This window comes from Bos grunniens, chromosome 5 (genome assembly GCF_055505025.1).
Source record: "Bos grunniens cultivar Pamir isolate PY7600 chromosome 5, Bosgru_T2T1.0, whole genome shotgun sequence".
NCBI classification, from domain to species: domain Eukaryota; kingdom Metazoa; phylum Chordata; class Mammalia; order Artiodactyla; family Bovidae; genus Bos; species Bos grunniens.
The window spans coordinates 121,325,977-121,345,519 of NC_141169.1; the positions used below are offsets into that span (position 1 = coordinate 121,325,977).

Here is a 19,543-nt window from a genome sequence, read left to right on the forward strand (position 1 = left end):
AAGAGTGAAGTTGGGGTTCAGGTTTCTTGTAGGGGAGCGTAAGAGACTAGAAATCAGTTGATCTGAAATGTGAGGGCCTGGAAGGTGGAGGTGGGTGTCTGAAACACCCTGTAAAGACCATGCCAAGATGGATGGACTGCCAGGGAGTCCAGAGACATCTATCTGCCCATACACTTGTGCATCTGAAACTGGCTAAGTGTTCACCAAATGTTTCCTTTATAGCCTGGGCACACAGCTAGACTACATTTCCCAGCCTCCCTTGCAGTATGAGTCCCGGCCAATGGGATGTGGGTAGAAATGCTCTGTATTACTACCAGGCCAAGTCCATAAAAGCTGCCTAGGAGTAAGCCCTCTTTCTCTCTCCTCCATGGACCTGAGGGATGTTGATTTCCAAGGCAACTAGGGAGCTACCTGAGGAAAGCAGGACCTCTAACAGCCCATTTTTGAATCATGGTATGGAGCAGAGTCTTCTTATCAGCCAACTGAATAAAAATTAAACTTCTATTGGGCTAAGCCATTGAGATTTCAGGCTTTGTCTCTTATGACTGCTAGCCTTAACTAGTAATGCATATCTGCACATCTGTGGGTTACTAATACAGATTTGCATTTGGTGGGTAATCATCGGAAGTTTATACCCTGGTTTAGCACTGTGGTTTCTTCTCTTATTTCAACCAAGGACAGATAAGATAAAAGAACTTTGACTGAATTTAACCTTAATTAAAAGCCAGCTTGTCGGCTCATTGTCCTCCCAGGGCTGGGTAAGCTGATGTCTCCCAGAGGCCAACCAAATCCAGACTGTTTCCCAGGGCAGATCACGCAGGCACCTGAGAGGCAAAGGTCTGTGAAGGTACTTTTGGAAGCCCAAGAAAGCTCAGATACGGAGTGTACCATTTTGTGAGCATAGCTGTATTTTATGAGCTTCTCACAAGACCCAAAAAAGGTTATGTGTATATGCATGGCTGAGTCCCTTTGCTGTTCACCTGAAACTGTCATGGCATTGTTGGTTAGTTGGTTATACCCCAGTACAAAATAAAAAGGGGAAAAAAAAAGAGCTTAGGACCCTCTGTCCTGGGAATCATCTCATGCTCTCAGGGTTCTAGCAAGCTTCAAAGCTATTATCAGGAGCCTAAATCTCCTTTCTTTCAATTTATATTTTCAAGATTTTGAGGCATTTTCACAAACGTTTCTTACAGTCATGTCAGATTCAAACACTTAAAAATTTTAATCACCCAGACACCCAAATAAAATGTGAACTACCCTTGCCAGCTCCCTAGTTTCTTGATTCTCATCCCTTAGTTTAAGTCCCCTAGTTTCTCCCAACTCCACCATCACCTGGAGCAGTGCTCACTGCTACATCTTGCTTCTATCCTCATCGTGCCCTCAGCTCAGTTCAGTCGCTCAGTCGTGTCCGACTCTCTGCGATCCCATGGACTGCAGCACGCCAGGCCTCCCTGTCCATCACCAGGAGCTTGTTCAAACTCACGTCCATTGAGTCGGTGATGCCATCCAACCATCTCATCCTCTGTCGTCCCCTTCTCCTCCTGCCCCCAATCTTTCCCAGCATCAGGGTCTTTTCCCATGAGTCAGTTCTTCTCATTAGGTGGCCAGAGTATTGTGCCCTACTTTGTTCTAATATTATTCTGGTTAGCCAAAATGATCCCATTAAAATTTACAACCGATTATATCATCCTCTGCTCAAACCCCAGTGGCTTCCCACATCATGACAAGAAGCTAGAGCCTGGCCTACGAGGCCCCCGCTGCCCCTCCCCTGACCTAACGCCAGCCACAGGCCTCGGGGACAGTTCCTCTACCCCAGCAGGCTCCTCCCACCATGAAGCATTGACTCTTGCCACCCTCTTGGCCTGAAATACTGTGCCCTCAGGTATATACATGGATTGCACCCTCCTCTCCTGCTGGTTTGAGTCAAATGGCCCCACTCGGGAAGGCCTGGCTCTGCCACGCTGTCTGAAATTGCCACCCATCCCTTCTTTGTTCCTCCCCTCACTTATTTTTCTCCTTAGCACTGATTACCATCCGACTTACTATGTAATTTGCTCATTCTTCTTGGTTATTGCCTTTCTCCCTCACTAGACTCTGAAGCCCCACAGGGAGGGATTGTTTTTGCTGGTTCTGCTCACTGCTGTGTCCCAGTGCTTAGCACACTGAGTGCTCAGTAAGCACTTGCTAAATGGATTACTCAAAAGCCTCCTGGTGTCCCTGCCAGCCGCTCCGTCCCCGGACCCATGCCTGCCTCACTGAGTGGTGACATGCTCGTGGGCACGTGGTGCCTTGCTCACCACGGAGTCTCCCGCATGGAGCCAAGGAGACGGTGGCTGCTCAGCAGAAACTGGCTAATAAGAGAAGGCCGAGGACTGTATCTAATGCACATTTGGTTCTCAGCACCTAGCGGAGCAATGAGATCTAGATTTGTTCAGGCTTGTGGTAATGGTAACTGAGTACCTCCTTATACTTTCATATTAATTTTTTTGTTTACTCGTAATATTATTTTAATAAAAAGCCGGCCTGAAGGAAGGAATGCCTGTTGCTCCAGATTATCCTATGCGCCCTCACAGACATGACTACCTGGCACCCAGACTCAGGCCTGGGACTGCAGCTCCTCCCTATGCTGAGGCCTCCACAGAGCTGTGCTCCCGCCCAGGGAGGTACAGAGGAGGCAGGTGGGCCCTAGCTCCAGCACACAAACAGCGGCACCAGCGAACGGGTGGAAGTTCTAAAGCAAGAATTTATTCCAAGTGCATGTGTGGGTGTGGACAGCAGAGACCCATATTTAAAGCAGGTCAGAAGCCTCTCACAGTCTCCAGCCCTAGCCCTTCCCTGGCCACCTTGCTGGCCTGAGCTAGAGCAAGGGAAGGGACTCCTAGTCCCCCACCCCCCAAAAAAACCTACAGGTACTTAAGGGCTAAAACAGAACCATACAGCCTTATTTTTATTAGCATCTAGCAAGAAAAAAAAAAATCAAGATTCCCTCTAGCCCTACTTCCGCCACCTGAGCCCTCAGGGAGCAGTGTCAGCTGGGGGAGCACTTGTTTCCGGAGATGTTCTTGGAGCCTGGGCACCTATGCGCTGCCACCCCTGTGCCTGCAGGCCGACCACAGGCCCCCTCCTCCACTCTGTGGGGACAGAAGGGCAGCTGGCATCTCTCCAGCCCTTAGCCATCAGCCTTGGGAACTTGGAAAAGATTGGCGATGTCTAGCAGAGCTTGGCGGATCTGGTTCCCAAAGCGCTGGGCATTCTGTGGAAGTCAAGAGTTCAGACCAACCTCCAGGCGAGCCCCTGCCCCCTGGCCCCACGAGCAAGGACCCTTCCAGACGTGCCCTGGGGGCGAGCCCCCGACCCCTGGCCCCAGGAGCAAGGGTCCTTCCAGACGCGCCCTGGGCCGACCCTCCTCAGGCAGAGTAGCAGCAGGGCAGACTCACTGTCTCTGAGCTGGAGAACTTGCTGGAGACGTGGAAGAAGATGGTGTTCTCACCCGCGATCATGTAGGAAACTCCATAGCCGTCATCTGCCACCTGAGGCAGTGTGGAGGGTAAAAAAGGAGAGGTGAGCTGACCTTGAAGATCTGAAAGCCAAGCTGATGTTATCCTTGTTCTGCGGACAAGATTCACAGGAAGGGGCCCACCCCCAGGAAACCGTGGGAAAACAGAGGAGCTCTGTGCCCCAGGGTTGCAGACCCCACCAGGGGACCCACAACCTTGCGTCCCCTCAGGAGGTTCAAGAGCACCGCCTCTCTCCACGGCGTCTCCAGCTCCCTGACCAACTAGCCTGTGTGAATCTCAGTGGCAGAGCTGGACTCTCTGTAAGCCCCCTTCAGAGAGCGCATCAGCTCCAGGCAGGGTCACTCCAGCAGGGGTGAGGTCCCATCCACTTTCCTCCCCACAGGTCGACAGGTACCCATTCTGTTCCCATGCCAGGCAGGTCCAGGCCTGTGCTCTTGCCTCTGGTCTGACCCCCTTTAGTCCCTGCACTCCCCAATGATACGCCCGTCCCCTAGTCCTGCCCACCTGCCCACCTTCAAGGGCACTTACAGGGCCAAAGCCACCGCCAGCACCAAGGTGTTTGGGGTACTTGTTTGGGTCGAACATACGGATCTGGAATTGAGCGATCTGGCTAGTGGAGAGGCGCCAGGGTTCTGAGAGCACCTGTGACAGGGAGGCCCTGCAGTCAGATGCTCTGCACACCTGCAGACAGTGGTACCTGAGCACCTGTCCCGGCTGAGGATGCAGAAGGGACGGATGCAGGGCCTTCCTGACTGTGGCCCTGGTCCCCGGTCTGTTCCCACTGTCACAGCATCTGCACAGAACCCTCCATCATGGGACCTGCCTGTCCCGCCCCTGCCTCTACCCGCACCCCGAGCTGTACCTCCTTATCCCACGCCACGGCCTTGGTGGCTGTCTGGGCACTGAAGGCTCCCTCCGCCCGGACACCCCAGTCCCCCTGAGCCTCTGCATTTCCCTCATGGGCGCTGCCACCCCCTGACATGTCACGTTTGTCCGTCCATCCCCACTCACGCCAACACCCACTCGCCAAGGGGAAGGCTGCTGCTTGGGGCCAGTCCACAGGCCTGGGCGGGGCATGGAGCAGGCAGAGCCACCGAGAGCGGGCCTGCGGACAGACATGCCCGTCCACACTGACCTCAGCCAGGAAAGGGGATTCGACTCCCAGGTACTTGGAGACCACGTAAAGGCAGAAGAGGTGCCTGTCAATCCCCGCCCCTGTCATGGCCAGGCGGTACATATTCTGGTGCTTCTCAGCAGCCTTCCGGAACAGACGTTGGAGGTCTTCGTTCTGGGGGCAGAAACAGGGCCGTGAAGAGTAGGTCTGACCCCGAACCCGCAGAGGCCGAGCGGTCGCCAGCACGAGGCCACGGGGGCTTACCAGGTGGTGCCCCTGCACCATGGCCTGGACAAAGGCTGTGGACTCGCGGGTGCAGGAGCGCACGGTCTCCGTCCGGCCCTCTCGGAACATTCTAGTCATTGAGGCTTCATAGGTCAGGCAGAACTTGCCCCTGTCCTGGGGAACACAGAAGGGTGAACCTTGGGGTGCACCCGGGTGCCACCCCGCCTGCTCGGCGGCCCGGGGCTCCTACCCGGAAGTGCGCCAGCTGCAGGGCGATCTGCACGAAGGCGTCAGGGCTGGTCCGGCACTTCTTGATGAGGCCTTTGCCAAAAGGCAGGAACTGGAAGCAGTACAGCTCCACATCGTCCGCCAGCGCCTTGGCCACCTGGTAGGAACTCTCGATGACCGCCTGGCACTGCCAAGACACGGAGGGGTCAGCTGGGGGCAGAGCTCTCCAGCAGGACTCTGGGGTCATGTCCAGAAGGCCTGAGGGCTGGTAACGGAGGAAGGCAAGGCTGGGCAGGCCTCAATGTCCTCAGGAGGAGATGCCACAGACAGGCCGGGGGCGTCAGCACAGAGGCCCCGCTGGGCTCTGGGGGGGAGGGAGCACTGACAGGTGCTTCCCAGACATGAGCTCACACCTCACGTATTTCTCCAACCCCCAGACGGTCCTGGGATCTTTGTTCTCCCTGGAGTCGGTCTGGACCATGAGAGACACTCGGACCTTTCCCCTGAGAGTGGGGCTGGGACAAAGGGGAGGCCTGCAGGGCATCTCAGGCCCTTGTCACTCTCACACAGCCACCCCTGCCCCTTCTCGGCCCGCACACCTGCTTAGGAATGTCCCACTGGAGTCGCTGAGGTGGGGGCAGCACAGGGTTGGGTTTGCCCAGACAGTGCCCCGTCTCTGTGTAGCCCAGATGGAAGGAGTCGGTGCCCAGGACAAACTGCAAGGGAAGGTCAGGCTGAGAGGCCGTCCTTGCCCTGCCACCCCGCCTCGAGCCTGCCCTGCAGGGCCCCTCCCGGGGCCTGTTACCTCCCAGAGGTGCCCTATGATAGGGGCGTCTGCCCACGCGTGCTCTGTGTTGAGTCCCAGCTGGCCGTTCTTGAAAGAGATGAGTGTGAAGGACTTGTCGAACCACCTGCAGCGGGAGGAGAAGGGCAGTTGGGGGAGGCGGGGGGAGTGCGGGGCCCGCGTGCGGGGGAGCCGGGGCGTGGTACCTGTTGTAGCAGTTGCCGTGCAACAGGGCCTTGCCGTAGAGGCTGAGGCTGGCCTCGTCCTCCGGGTCATAGTGGTGAGACTCCTCATCCAGAGCCACGAAGAACGCAGCGCGCTCGATGGCATCCAGGGCAGCCTTGTTCTTGCCAGAGCTGAAGAAGGCCTGGCGTGCCTGTGCCCACTCCACTCTGAGGGCACAAGGGCAGAATGAGGGGGGACCCCTGCAGGATGAGAGCCCTGCCCAGGACCTGTGTCTGCAGCCTCTGCAAAGCCGCATCCAGCCAGCAGCAGCTAGAGGTCACAGCAGCTAGAGGTCTCAGCAGCGACTCCCCGTTGCTGCCACCGGCGTTCCTGACGACGGCAGGTCCTGGTCAACACCGGGCACGCCGGGCCTACATCCCTCCCTCTGTCAGGCCTCCTGCCTGAGTTCCAGGGTGGCACGTGGGACCGAACTCCTCTCCTCCTGGCGCCCCAACTTGGGCCCCAATACCTTCCCCCTGCAGTGAGGGCTGCCAGTCTCTCCTCCCCGGGCTGGGGTGGGGAGGGGTCGTCCAGGATCCTCTGGAACTGCATCTCCAGGTCCCGAGGCTTGAGCAGGCGGGAGCCCTCATAGAGCCACACCTTGAAAAATCGGCCCTTGTGGTAGACAGCCACGTGCCTGCTGTCCGGGAGGTGCTGGAGCACATCTGTGGCAGAGGCCAGGGTGGACTCAGGCAGAAGCAGGGGTCCCCCGCCCCACATGCTTCCCCGAAGGCTCCAGCCCCACACCAGGTGGCCATGAGGACCTCCGCCTGGCCTGCCTTCCCCCAACCTTTGGGCATTGAGCCAGAATTTCCATGTCTCTCACTTAATGCCAACCACAATCCCCTGAGAGGCATTTCACAGAAGACGAATCTGAAGCTCTAGGAAATCACAGACTGTCCTGGAGCCAGAAATGCAGGTGCTGCTCCCGTGGCCCTGGGCAAGCCCGCCCCTCCTCCTCTACAGGCTCCTCAAGGCAGGAGCTCCATTAGGCTTTCTGTCGCTCTTGTGCAGGAGACTCTTCCCTTGCACCGGGAGCCCCTGCAGGGAGGGGCTCTGTCCTGGCCTCTCAGGGTCCCAGTAGTAGCATTGTGCCTGTAAGCAGTAGGTGTCTACTATAGGCCACAAACTATCTTTCGCAGTTTCACAACCCTAAGATGCTGAGGATGCTCAGGGAGCAGCATGCAGCAGGGCACTGGCGTGGTGAGCCCACGGCTGGCAGGGAGGGGCCTCCACCCACACCCCGGCACGCGTGCCCGGCTGCGACCCCGTACCTGTGTCCTTCCCTGGGATGCGAGTGGTGTTGAACATCCTCTCCATCTGGTAGGAGCACATGGGCACGAGGCCCAGCGCCATCACCTGGGAGGAAGGGCCGGCACGACTCAGATGCGGCCCCTCTTCCGGTCATGCCCTCACCCCCAACACAACTCACAGGCTTGATCTCTTCACGGTCCAGTTTACGGCGATACGTGATCATGGCGTGGACAGCATTTCCCAGGCGGGCAGCCTGCACGTCCGTGTTCTTGACGAGCACCAGGTCCTACAGGGAGACAGCAGAGCCTGCAGGGAGGCTGCGACACGTGTGCACGGTGGCCCCTCTGTCTGGGCGTCTCGTCCCCTTTCCCCAGTCCATCCTGCGTACTCTCTGAGGTGAAACGTGTGACCGGTCGTATCACCCCCTGCCCTGGCTTCGACCTGAGCTACTTTTCCAAACCCCTTGTAGCTGTTGACGTTTTGTTTATTTTTCTTGGAGGAAGAGGTTCCGCCACCACAGAACAGCTTAAACCCTCTGGCCTAGACAAGCTGCACATAGGTTTCTAGAAAGATAACTTTGTGGAGGAGGGGGATGGCAGCACCCTACTTGAAATGTGCTTTGGAAGAAGGAGAGGAGAAGGTGAGCAGGCCTGTGGCTGGGTGGCACCCCCAGCGGGTTGTGCAGCCGTGGCCTGGGAGCAGGAGGAGGGCCGCTCCCATGGGGTAGGAACCGACAGGTTAGGGACCTGAGCCCTAAGAGAAACAACTCTGGATCTACTTAAGACGCACTTAAGGAAGTTCCCTGCTGTCAGGACAGCTGGGAAGTCAAGGCTGGAAAGCCAGTGGGAGAACAAGGAAGGAAATGACAGAGCCTGAGCTGGGCAGGGCAGTGAGCCTGAGGAGCCCCGGGGGGACAGCATCAGGCTGCGGGGTCGACTCGGTTCTTCAGATCCGACGACAGTTGTAGGTCACGCACCCCCATCTTCCCTCTGCTTCAGGCCTCACTCCAGAACCTCCACTTGCTCGTGGAAACTACCGCCGCGGCTCTGAGCTGTCCTCCAGGTTCTGCCCCGAGACCAGGGTGGGGACAGAGCTGAACACAGAGCAGCCTGTGTGGCTCCAGCTCTCACCATGACGTAGTAGTTGCTGTTGACCACGATGGGGTTCCTGCCCCGGAGGTAGACGTACTCCTCCCACCAGTCGCTCACCTGGGGGTGGATGGGAGGTTAGAGTCGGGGCAGAGGGTGGTGTGTGAGCAGCCAGGACACAGGGAGGGTGAGGGTGAGCCCAGGAGGTAGAACTCACGTAGTTGGTTGCCCACCAGGACTTGAGTACCAGGTACTTCTGCAGCCTGGGGGCAGTCTTCTCCTCGAACTCCTTGGCCAGCGTCTCCATTCGATAATATTGCTCATCATCCAACAAGTGTTCCACGGATTCTAGGTACTGTCCAGGCAAGTCATCATCAGTGTGAGGGCCAGGCAGCAGGAGCCGCCTGTGTCCTGACCTTCCTCCAAGCCCAGCCTCACGGCTCCCTCTCAGGCTGACTCTTTGTAGGCGGCATTCTCACGTTTGAGTGAGTTCTTTGAGTGCAGCCTGCCCTGCACACTGGGATGCCTGACCCAGGCCCTCACCCGATGAACTGTGGCTGGCACGCTGGGCACCGGCAGCTTGGGCAGAGACGTCTGGAAGCTGTAGAGCATGGGCCGTCGGCCAGACAGAAGGCGGACACAGACCTGAGGATGCAGAGTGGAGAATGTTGAGGGGGAGGCTGGAGGAAAGAGCGGAAAGTAGCAAACACTGGAGGGGCTGCCCCAGACCCTCGGAACCGGGACACACCCCGCCAGGCACCAGTGCCCTGCCTGGCTGTCCCCTCCAGCTCAGAACCCAAGTGAGGCCCTGCGGTCTCAAACCAGATGCCTGGATCCCTCCACCGGCCCCACTCACAGCCCAGACTCTGGTCAGGTGGCTGGTCTGACCGTGCAACTCAAACATCCAACCGTGGTAGGAAAGCAGCAGTTTCAGGGTTTGGCGAAAGAAGAAGATGCCCATCATCCAGACCCCCGTGGAGAAGATGGCCATGCTGAAAAGCGTCCGGGTGTATGGGGTCCGGTAGGGACGCCTGTCAGAGAAGAGGAGAGGCCTGCAGGGGGTCCACTTGAGGCCAGCCTCAGGGTAATTCTGATTCTGCAGACCTGATGTATATAAAGCCATCTGGGGTAGGCACCAGAGGAGGAAAAACTCTCTGGATACACTCACATCTGAGCGCCTGAGAGCATCACACAAGAACTCACAGAAGCAGGGACTGAGCCGGCGGCCATCTCCAGGGAGGGCTGCCCTGTGACCTCCAGTGGCTAGTGTCCTGCACCTGCCCAGGAGTCTTGGCCTCAGAGCCCACCCAGCCCTCTCTCATGGCCTTACTTCTTACCCCTCAGGAAGCCATCTCTGGATATAATAGACCAGTCCCATGGAAATGTCCACGTTGTAGTAGGAGGAACCCGCTGTTGCCATAACCACGACCAGCCAGCTGGTGGGGCTGCCAGGGTACACGCCCCTGAGGATGCCATTCTGTGGGCAGAAACGGGCCATGCTCACAGAGCAGGAAGGACTGGGGTGAGCGGAGACCTGTGAGGTCTTTGCCCGCTTTTACTCCTCCAAATTCCCACGCCTGCACTGATTACTGTGTCCTAAGACCACCTCCTGCTCCCGTCTCCCCTCCCCACCTTGAGCACCCCTCTGGGCTCTGCAGGGCTGCAGCCTGTCACTCAGCAGAGCTGCCAGCCCAGATAGGGGAGGAGGACCTTGACAATAGGCAGCAGCTGACACCTGGCCTCTGCTTCCCTGGAAGGCTGGATTCTGCACCTGCTGGGAGATAGAGACCAGGACCACCTGCGCCCACCTTGATGCGAATCAGGCGTTTCTTCCAGGACCTGATCCCGGACAGGTAGATGTGTTTCAGCACCTCCCGACTGAGCTGGAAGTCGACCCCCTCTGGGGTCACAGTGAACTGGAAGGCCACAGCCTGGTGCGCTTCCGCCATCCTGGGGGTTGCTTGGCACCTGGGAGGCGGCAGGAGGGGGCGTGGGCAGGCTCAGCCGCCGAGCCGAGGCTCCGCCCCGCCATTGTCCGCGCTCCTGGCCCGCCCCCACCACCCTCCCTGGGCCAGCCCCCGTAGTGTCATGGTTTCCCCCAACCCCTGGCCGCAGGTCGGGTCCTTCAGCCTCGCCAACCGCCTCAGAACTTTCGCACAATGGTGCGGTGGTCGGCAAGGGGGTCAAGGCCTTGAAAAGTTCAGAAACCCCGAGGACAGCAAAGGGCGGCCTCGGGGGCGGGGGAGAGTGGCCTGGGAAGCGGAGTGTCTGGTTTGGAGTGAGGCGGGGTGGGCGCACCCCTAGCCGTATCACGTGGGACCTTGGCACCAGCCTCCACCCACCCCTTCCCCCCCAACCCACCCCTACGCGAGCTCAGAGCCCTGGGCCCGGTCGGCGGACCGAGCTAGCCCGCAACTCCACTCACAGCTAGGGTTTGCTCCTGTTCGATTGTGGGGCCAGTCGCTCTGGCCCGTGTCCGCACGTCCTTCAGGGCAGGCCACCTAAGTCCCGCCCTCGCCGGGAACCTGACACCCACTCCCAAATTTGGGTTGAGAACAGATGCGGGGCGGCAACGAGAATCTACCCCCACTTCACGACGAGAATCAGGAGAGGGGATGGGGAGCGGGTTTCTGCAAGCTGAAGATCGCTCAAAGTTCTGGGACCAACGGGGCTCACGTGAAGAGGGCGGCATTTGAACTAAAAATAGCTGAATGTAGGGAAAAGGTCACCCGGGTGTCAGCTGTGCCTCCTGTTCCCTGATGGCCAGTGCTGAGGGTGGGGCAGCCCCACCCCAGGGCCCTCTTTGCACCCATTACTCCCCAGTATGCGACCCAAGTCCCCCAGGTATTTATCACTTCTAAGCTGCAGTCAGGGCTGGGGGATGCAGAGGGCTCCCACTGGCAGAATAGCTCCTGACCAGCGTCAAGCCCAGATCACCCAACAGCTGTAAGCGAGGCTCCTTGCAGTAGTCCTTGGTCAATCTGTGTGCAATTCTTGGTGGGTACTTTCCGCAACACCCAAGGAGGACTAGGACAGGGCATGAGGGATGCAGCGAGTTTATTGTCTTATGGTACATACGCCAGGGCTTCTGCCCACTTGCCTGCGGTGGGAATCTGCTTGAACCTGGGGTCCGGGGGAGGTTAGCCTCCTTAACCCCAGTCTCAGTGGGGCTTAGCCCAGTCCCCAGGGCCTCCCCTGTGCCCCTCCCCCCAAGGTCCTGCCCTGGAGGCTCCAGGAGAAATGCAAAGAGTCGGAGGTGGAGTCAGGACGAGGGGTGGAAGCTGGTCATCTGGCCCTTCTGCTGGAAGTAGAACTGGAACCGAGACTGCGCATACTCCTAGGGAAAGAGTCCCCAGACGGTGAGAACGCTTGGGCCCAGCACCCCCAGCCCCTCAGTGTGCCCATGGCCACCTGACTACGCACAGATGTCCGAGAGGGCCCAAGGCGCCCGATGCGCTCCGTCCCCACATCTATCACACGTACCTGGGTTACTTACCAAGTAACCAAATTCTATAGTGGACATGGATGCCTGAAGGATGGACCAGAGACCCCAAAAGAAATGAGATGCCAGGGCATACCTAAGGGCAGGAGAAGCGTTCAGAGGACACCTGGCGCCGCCTGAACCCGGCCACCAGGACGGCCGAGCCTCAAGGCTCTGACTGCTCCCCGTCACCCTAAGCCACCCTGTCCTGACTCTTCCCCGTCTCAAACTGTTCTCTGCCAGCCTCAGACCTCACCGTCGCCTCCTGCCCCCACTCTACACTGACACCTCACCTGCAGCCCGGCGTCTACCCGCCGCTGCCTCCCTTTCCTCTGCATCCTGCTCTACCCTGCCACCTGTCTCCCCTCACCGATTAGCTTCCACCAGCAAATCTGCTTCCAGTTTCCTCTGCTCCTCTTGGGAGATGGTCTCATCTTTCTTTACCTCTGCCAGGTAGTGGCGAATAAAATGGAGCTGAGATCAAAAGACAAGAGTCAGGAAATGGGGAGCCTGGTGAGAATTTCCCAGTTAACACCCTTCCTCACCATTCCTTCCAGACTTTACCCTCCTTCTCCTGTACAGGCCAGGTCCTGTTCCCCCAGCTTCTGGCCCACATACCTGCTGTCCCTCAGTGGGGTAGTTTGCAGGCTGCGCTTTGTAGAAAGGCCACTCCTCGTGAGTATAATCGTAAACCCACTCACAAAAATGGTTCCCGATGTCAAAGCCCCTGAGGGAATAAGGTGGACACTAAGCCCCAAATACCCTAGGCAGCTAGGATGCAGAGATGAAGGCCTGGTCAGCCTTTCTAGGGCACTGTGGGAACAGGCCCACGGGAGGCCATCTGCTCACCCTCACCTGTAGTTATAACTGCTGTACTCGAAGTCCACCAGCATGAGGCTGTCGGTGTTTTTAGGCTCTGAGAGCAGTAAGATGTTCCCTGGAGGAAAGTGGTGAGATTCTGGTCACTCCAGGGCCCTCTGGCCCCCCTCACCTGAGGCTGGGAGACTCAGATGCCTTCTCTTACCTTCTTGGATATCATTGTGGCAAAAGACCACTGGTGATGGGGTAGTGTCTAGCAGCTTCCTGTAGGGGAACAGGGGCATGGGTCCTGAGCCAGAGTGACAAAGGAGGGTCAGAAGGATCCTCGTGGGCTAGACCTTGATTCCAGCCCTCAGCAAATCCTGGGGAGGACCCCACTAGGTGCCCACACCCCACACTTCCTGTGCTCCGTCCAGCCCCCTCCCGGACCCCTGCCCCTACCTTGTCCTGTCTGCCCCCACCTGAGGTTGCCCATCTCATCCTTCAAGCTGTACATCTCCAGCAGGTTCATCTGGGGAAGGCTGGTAGGGGGCAGGTCCTGGATCTGCTTTAAGTACCTGAAGCCCAAATAACAGGATACACTCAGTGTACTACCCCTCCCCTCTCCCCTCGGCCAGGCTGTCCTGCCCGTTCTGTCACTGAATGGCTTGTCTGGCAATCTTTGGAAGCCTGTTCTGTAAGAGGTCATGTTAGACAGTGGGACACTGGCTTCACTACTGGAGGGGAGGACAGAGCATCAGATACATTCAGTCGCAGCCCAGAGGAGTGACTGGCAGCTTGGGGGTTCAGTCATGTGCAGGAGCCCTGAGGAGGCTCCTGACTCACCGCTCCATGGTCCCGAATAGCCAGTGGGGCTCCTTAGTGAAAGGCATCTCCATGCCGTGGAACTTGGCCATCTTCGTGGCAATGGCTGCAGACAACACTGGATCTCGAAGCTCATGTGTCTTCAGTGGCCGGCTCTGCACCCAGGAACCTATCAGGGTGGTGAAGGGGCTGGGGCAGGTGGGGGAAGGGTGGGGGAACGGAGGTGGGGTGGAGTCAGGGCTTGGGGAAAACTCCCTACCTGGGGTGAGGGATGTGAAGGCAGACACTGGGAAGGGGGTGGGGGGGGAAGGAAGTGCTTCGGGTAGGTCAGGGCCGGGCTCGTACTGGGATGTACTGTTCCAGCCGGCCCTCTGGAAAGACTCCGTAGAGCTGGGGCCCCAGCGACCGCTCTGCAAGTATGGCGAACATCACACTTTCAAGGACCAAGGAGTCCACGCCCTGAAGGAAGATGGACAGTGAAGGGACCACAGTCACAAGGGGCCAAAGGCAGAGGGGCGCCAGCACACACGAGGGTCGACTCGCTCCTCCCACCACAGCTGGGACTCACCGCCGGGGGGTGGGGCGGGGCTCCAGAGCGCAGGCATTGGTATCATAATGGACAAAATACTCAACCCCTGGACTTTAGTGTCCTCCACTGCGCAGTGGGGACCACACCACCTGCCAGACTTGGGCGAGGGGTCCCCAAGGCCACGGCGGTCCTCACTCGCCCCTCACCTGCAGGATGGCCCCGTACAGCCGCAGCAGCACCTCCCGGGGCTCCTCGCCAACGCTGGGCAGGTGGTCGGGCAGCGAGCAGCGGAAGAGCAGGTTGCTGAGACCTCCGCTGCAGACCCACAGCAGGGCGCGCTCAGCCCGCCGTCCGTTCCACCGGCCCGGCGTCCAGCCCCCGCGCCCCGCGCCCCCGGCCCGCCCCCGGCCCAGGAACGCCGAGGGTCCCCAGGGCCCGAGCCCGACCCGGCGCGCGCACAGGAGGGGCTGACCCCTGACCTCCCACCTCACTGGGTCAACCCTCAGCTCCTCCGGCCGCGCCTGGCGCCAGGCCCCGCCCAAGTACTCTCGGCACCACTGGTAGGCGCGGCGCTCGGCGTCTCGTGAGCGCGCCGAGCCACGCCGCCGGCTCGGGGCCGCGTCGGGGCACTTAGCCTGCAGCAAGCTGCCCTTGGTCAGGCAGCCTCCGAGAGGCCCGCCTCCGACCACATCGGTCCCCTCGGCCTCCATGGCTCCAGCGCGGCCGGGCCAACGCCCCGTCGCCGCTCAGGTCCTTTGGGCGCGCTCGGCTCCTTCCGGCCGCGCTCGGCTCCGCTTCCGGCCAGCCTGCACGGCTCGGGTCGCACTCGGGTTGCCTGGTTCTAGTCGGCTCTCGGCGGGGCCCCTCGGCTCTCCTGGAGATCTTGATCCGGGCGCGCGTTCCGACGGCTGTGCCCCGGCCCTGCTCAGGGCGACGGCCAATGGCCTCTCTCTCCTGGCCCGGCCGCCGAGAGATAGGACGTTGTTTGGACCGCAACCCGGAAGCAGGAAATGGCGCGGGCCAATCAGAAGCGTTATGAGCGGTCGGGCCCTCGGCGCCCGGCCTGTCACGTGGACGAATCACGTGGGCCAGTGGCGCGTCCTAGGAGCCGGTCGGACTCTTCAGGGCGGCTACCCGGGAACGCTCCCGTGAGGCAAGGTGGGCCTTCGCCAGAGTGTGGGAGCGCACAGGGCAGCGTGGGCGGCGGCGGCCCCTCGGTGGACACATTTGGCCCCCGGGGCAGTCGGGCAAGGAAGTTCAGTTCAGTCGCTCTGTAGTGTCCGACTCTGCGACCCCATGAACTGTAGCAATCTATATGATTGCTGATATATATATATGATATGTATATATGATTGATATATATATATGTATATCATATATATGATTGAATCTATATGATACAGCAGTCTATAAGGATGGATATATCCCTGCTCCCTGGAGCATCTATACTAGTTGCGGTGGGAGGAGACAGATAATAAACATACAAGAAATTACACATTGTGAAAGGAGCTACGAAGGAAACAAGCAGCATGTATTGTGACAGAGAAATGAGGTAGGAAAGCCTTATTTTAGACCAGGTAACGGAGAAGGCAATGGCAACCCACTCCAATGTTCTTGCCTGGAGAATCCCAGGGATGGCGGAGCCTGGTGGGCTGCCGTCAGCGGGGTCGCACAGAGTCGGACACGACTGAAGTGACTTAGCAGCAGCAGCAGCAGCGGAGAAGGCAGTGGCGCCCCACTCCAGTACTCTTGCCTGGAAAATCCCATGGACGGAGGAGCCTGGTAGGCTGCAGTCCATGGGGTTGAGAAGAGTCCACACGACTGAGCGACTTCACATTCACTGTTCACATTCATGCATTGGAGAAGGAAATGGCAACCCACTCCAGTGTTCTTGGCCTGGAGAATGCCAAGGACTGGGGAGCCTGGTGGGCTGCCGTCTATGGTGTCACACAGAGTTGGACACAACTGAAGCAACTTAGCAGCAGCAGCAACAGCAGACCAGGTAGTGAGGGCTTTTGGTAAGGCCAGTGCAGTAGCAAAGCCAAGGTCCTATTTCTGGTTCAGTGTAGTCGCTCAGTTGTGTCCGGTTCTTTGCAGCCCCATGGACTGCAGCACGCCAGGCTTCCCTGCCCACCACCAACCCCCGGAGCTTGCTCAAACTCATGTCCATCCAGTCAGTGATGCCACCCAACCATCGCATCCTCTGTCCTCCCCTTCATGAGTCTGAGCAAGCTCCAGGAGATGGTGAAGGACAGAGAAGCCTGGCGTGCAGCAGTCCATGGGATCACAAAGAATTGAACAGGGTTAAGTAACTGAACAAGAACAACATGTATGGATGTGAGAGTTGGACCATAAAGAAGGCTGAGTGCCTTTTGAGCACTGAAGAAGTGATGCTTTTAAACTATGGTGTTGGAGAAGACTCTTGAGAGTCCCTTGGACTGCAAGGAGAGCAAACCAGTCGGTCCTAAACAAATCAACTCTGAATATTCTTTGGAAGGACTGATGCTGAAGCTGAAGTTCCAATACTTTGGCCATCTGATGCAAAGAGCTGACTCACTGGAAAAGACCCTGATGGTGGGAAAGGTTGAGGGCCAGAGAAGGGAGTGGCAGAGAATGAGATGGTTGGATGGCATCATCGACTGAATGAACATGAGTTTGAGCAAACTGCAGGGGATAGTGAAGGACAGGGACGCCTGGCGTGCTGCAGCGCATGGGATGACAGAGAGTCGGACATGACTAAGTGACTGAACGACAACAACAAACGTTCCACTTAAAAAAATTTTTCCCTTAAAACTTAAAAAGAAAAAGAAGCTCATTTAACAGTGAAAAATGTACGACAGCGTGTGAGTTGCCATTTGTTGCTCAGTCACTCAGTTGTGTCTGACTCTTGGCAACGCCATGGATTGCAGCACCACAGTCCAGGCATGAACTGCCCTGGGTCCAGCACTTCTGCAACATGCTGTATTACCTGTAAGCAGCCAGTCTAATGGAGAGAAGGAATGGCTTCTTAAAGACTTAGGGAAAGTCCCAGCTGTAGGGCAGTATCTTGAGGGTTTGGGGTGCATACACTGAGCGCCCTGGTAGATACACTGTGTGTATCCAGGAGCAGCGACACAGGCCCAAGAGCCCAGGGGCTTGGGCTCCCTACCGCTGACCATCACACTCAGTGACCCACTTGCAGAGTTAGCACCTTCTGTCTCTGTAGCATTAAGCTCTAATGGGTTAGACCCCTTGGTTCCCAGGTAGGGAACACTTCCAAAGGGAACTTCCTCTGCTTCCAGGGAAGGACGCCTCCACTGAACCAGGATCTGCAGATTCCACCAGCTCATTTTGATCTCCTCATGCTGGTGAACCAGCAGGCAAAGAAGGAGGGGATAATAGATCCAGATTACTAAGAGTAGGTAGGGTTGCTGCTACTTAATGGGGCAATCAGGAGTTGGTCTGAATGGAGACCAAAACATATTTAATACCTATTTATCTCAAACTATTCTAGAAAACTGAAGAGGTGGGACTGCATCATAACTCATTTTTAAGGCCAGCATCACCCAGATTACAAAACCAGATAACAGCACACGCACGGTACCATGTCTGATGAACACAGATTGAAAAATCCTCAACAAAACACTAGCAAACCAAATACAATACATTAAAAGGACCATGCACCATGCTCAAGTGGGACTTATCCCAGGGATTCAAAGATGGCTCAGTATCCCCAAATCAATATGATATACCGCATTAATAAAGGATGAAAACCTAATAGTTTTCTCAACAGACGAAGAAAAAGGATTTGATTCAACACCCATTTATGATTTTAAAAAGGTCAAGTGAGCATAGAAGGAATGTACCGCAACCTAATAAGGGCCATACGTGGTGAGATCCCTGGGTTGGGAAGATCCCTGGAAAAGAAAATGACAACCCACTCCAGTTTTCTTGCCTAAAAAATTCCATGGACCGAGGAACCTGGAGGGCTTACAGTCCATGGGGTCATGGAAGAGTCGGATACGACCTAGCAACCAAACAGCAACATATGAGCCCATAGCTAACATCATAATCAGTGGAGAAAAACGGAAAGTCACCTCTAAAATCAGAAGCAAGACAAAGATGCACACTCTCACCACTCTTGCTCAACGCAGTGTTGGAAAACCTAACAAGAGCAGTTAGGCAAGATAAAGAAAAGGCATCCAGATTGGAAAGGAAGAAGTAAAACTACCACTATTTGCAGATGACATGATTTTGCATATAGAAAACCCCAAAGACCCCACCAAAAATATTAGAAATAATAGATACGAAGAACAAGATACGGGTAGGGGATTAAGAAATACAATCTACCTCTTTATGTGTAAAGTAAATAATCTACAAGGATATATTGTACAGCACAGGGAATAGAGCCAATATTTTATAATAACTATAAATGGAGTATAAACTTTAAAATGATGAATCACTATGTTGTACACCTGGGATTTATATATATAAATCAATGTACCTCAATAAAAAGAAAATGGGGAAAATACATATTTCAGTGAAAACATTTCTGTGAAGCTATAAAGAGTTTCAACTTTAGCTTCCTGATAATAAATGGGATTTTTAAAATTTTCTGGGAAAAAAGAAATAATAAATATGGTAAAATTGTGGGGCACAAAATCACCATTAAAACATCTGTTGCATTTAGGGAATACCCTGGTTGACCAGTGATTAGGACTCCATGCTTTCACTGCCAAGGGCCCAGGTTTGATCCCTGGTCCCGGGACTAAGATTCCATGCCATGTGGCATGACCAAAAAAAAAAAAAAAAATACTGTTACAGTTCTATTTGCTAACAATGAGCTAACATAAAGAGAAGCAAAATTCCAAAAAGATTTCTGTTCTAACTTGTTTCTCCTCCTCTGTTCCAGCCTTTTACATTTAGCTTATTTTTGTTTTTATTTTAGGGTTCATTTCTTGAGACAGCCAGTAGTTGGGTCTCATTTTTTATATGGTCTAACAGTCTTTGCATTGTAACTTAAGAGTTTAGAAGATTTCTATTTAATGAAATTGACATCTTGGCCTTAAAGTTACCATCTTGCCATTTGTTTTATATTTGTCCCATCTTTGTTTTATCTTTCTTTTTTTTTAATCTTTGCTTTATTATCTTTTTTTTAAAGGCTCCTTAATCTTTTTTTAAAAAACATAATTTTATTTATTTATTTTTGACTGTTCACCAAGGAAGCCCTGTTTATCTTAGTTTTGCTTTCTTATTAAACAAGTCTACTTCAAAATTCCATTTTATTTTCACTCAGCTAACTGGCTATATCTCTGTTAATTATTATTATTTTTTGTCATGCTGCACAACATGCAGGATCTTAGTTTCCTGGCTAAGGACTGAACCCATGCCCCCTGCATTGGAAGCGTGGAGTCTTAATCACTGGACCACCAGACAGGTCCCTCTGTGATTTTTAATGTGCAGTCTCTAGATTCTATAGTATGCCTTTTTAGATT

The 19,543-nt window shown here is 55.7% G+C and overlaps 2 protein-coding genes across 23 annotated transcripts in view; both read right to left on the reverse strand.

Annotated features, from left to right (window-relative positions):
* LOC147373323 (carnitine O-palmitoyltransferase 1, muscle isoform) overlaps positions 1 to 10,903 on the reverse strand; it is a 42,451-nt gene extending 31,548 nt beyond the window's left edge. Inside the window, exons 1-19 of one of the 2 annotated variants that reach the window (XM_086403531.1) lie at positions 10,862 to 10,903; positions 10,245 to 10,404; positions 9,774 to 9,913; positions 9,293 to 9,467; positions 8,980 to 9,081; positions 8,654 to 8,791; positions 8,479 to 8,556; positions 7,527 to 7,634; positions 7,369 to 7,453; positions 6,564 to 6,759; positions 6,076 to 6,261; positions 5,891 to 5,996; positions 5,685 to 5,801; positions 5,108 to 5,272; positions 4,897 to 5,031; positions 4,654 to 4,806; positions 4,047 to 4,160; positions 3,438 to 3,530; positions 2,726 to 3,253 (exon numbers count right to left, since the gene is read on the reverse strand). In XM_086403531.1, coding sequence (XP_086259657.1) covers positions 3,170 to 3,253; positions 3,438 to 3,530; positions 4,047 to 4,160; positions 4,654 to 4,806; positions 4,897 to 5,031; positions 5,108 to 5,272; positions 5,685 to 5,801; positions 5,891 to 5,996; positions 6,076 to 6,261; positions 6,564 to 6,759; positions 7,369 to 7,453; positions 7,527 to 7,634; positions 8,479 to 8,556; positions 8,654 to 8,791; positions 8,980 to 9,081; positions 9,293 to 9,467; positions 9,774 to 9,913; positions 10,245 to 10,385 — 2,316 coding nt within the window. In that variant the 5' untranslated portion in view covers positions 10,386 to 10,404; positions 10,862 to 10,903 and the 3' untranslated portion in view covers positions 2,726 to 3,169. Of the gene's footprint in view, positions 1 to 2,725; positions 3,254 to 3,437; positions 3,531 to 4,046; positions 4,161 to 4,653; positions 4,807 to 4,896; positions 5,032 to 5,107; positions 5,273 to 5,684; positions 5,802 to 5,890; positions 5,997 to 6,075; positions 6,262 to 6,563; positions 6,760 to 7,368; positions 7,454 to 7,526; positions 7,635 to 8,478; positions 8,557 to 8,653; positions 8,792 to 8,979; positions 9,082 to 9,292; positions 9,468 to 9,773; positions 9,914 to 10,244; positions 10,405 to 10,861 lie in introns of those variants that run through there. The other variant, XM_086403530.1, reaches the window with a different exon arrangement.
* Positions 10,904 to 11,476: 573 nt separating this feature from the next.
* CHKB (choline kinase beta) lies at positions 11,477 to 15,025 on the reverse strand. Of its 21 annotated transcripts, none has more exons than XM_086403539.1 (11): positions 14,556 to 15,025; positions 14,276 to 14,384; positions 13,886 to 13,999; positions 13,562 to 13,695; positions 13,198 to 13,293; positions 12,942 to 13,000; positions 12,773 to 12,854; positions 12,536 to 12,644; positions 12,288 to 12,391; positions 11,933 to 12,014; positions 11,477 to 11,773 (listed from the first exon to the last, which is right to left on the reverse strand). In XM_086403539.1, the coding sequence occupies exons 1-11, from the start codon at positions 14,777 to 14,779 to the stop codon at positions 11,699 to 11,701; spliced, it is 1,188 nt and encodes a 395-aa protein (XP_086259665.1). In that variant the 5' UTR covers positions 14,780 to 15,025; the 3' UTR covers positions 11,477 to 11,698. The 21 variants fall into 21 exon arrangements, 11 of the variants coding, with proteins under 11 accessions (XP_086259665.1, XP_086259663.1, XP_086259671.1 ...); XM_086403537.1 differs by having other exon boundaries at positions 11,920 to 12,014; XM_086403545.1 differs by having other exon boundaries at positions 13,800 to 13,999.
* Positions 15,026 to 19,543: the final 4,518 nt, after the last annotated feature.

Excerpts from the sequence above, each read along its gene's own strand:
- CHKB (XM_086403535.1), bottom strand. The coding sequence starts at position 14,779 with ATGGAGGCCGAGGGGACCGATGTGGTCGGAGGCGGGCCTCTCGGAGGC. Across the intron at positions 13,001-13,197 it reads GATGAGATGGGCAACCTCAG|GAAGCTGCTAGACACTACCC; the intron begins GTGGGGGCAGAC and ends GTTCCCCTACAG. Across the intron at positions 12,392-12,535 it reads ACCCCACTGAGGGACAGCAG|CTCCATTTTATTCGCCACTA; the intron begins GTATGTGGGCCA and ends TTTTGATCTCAG.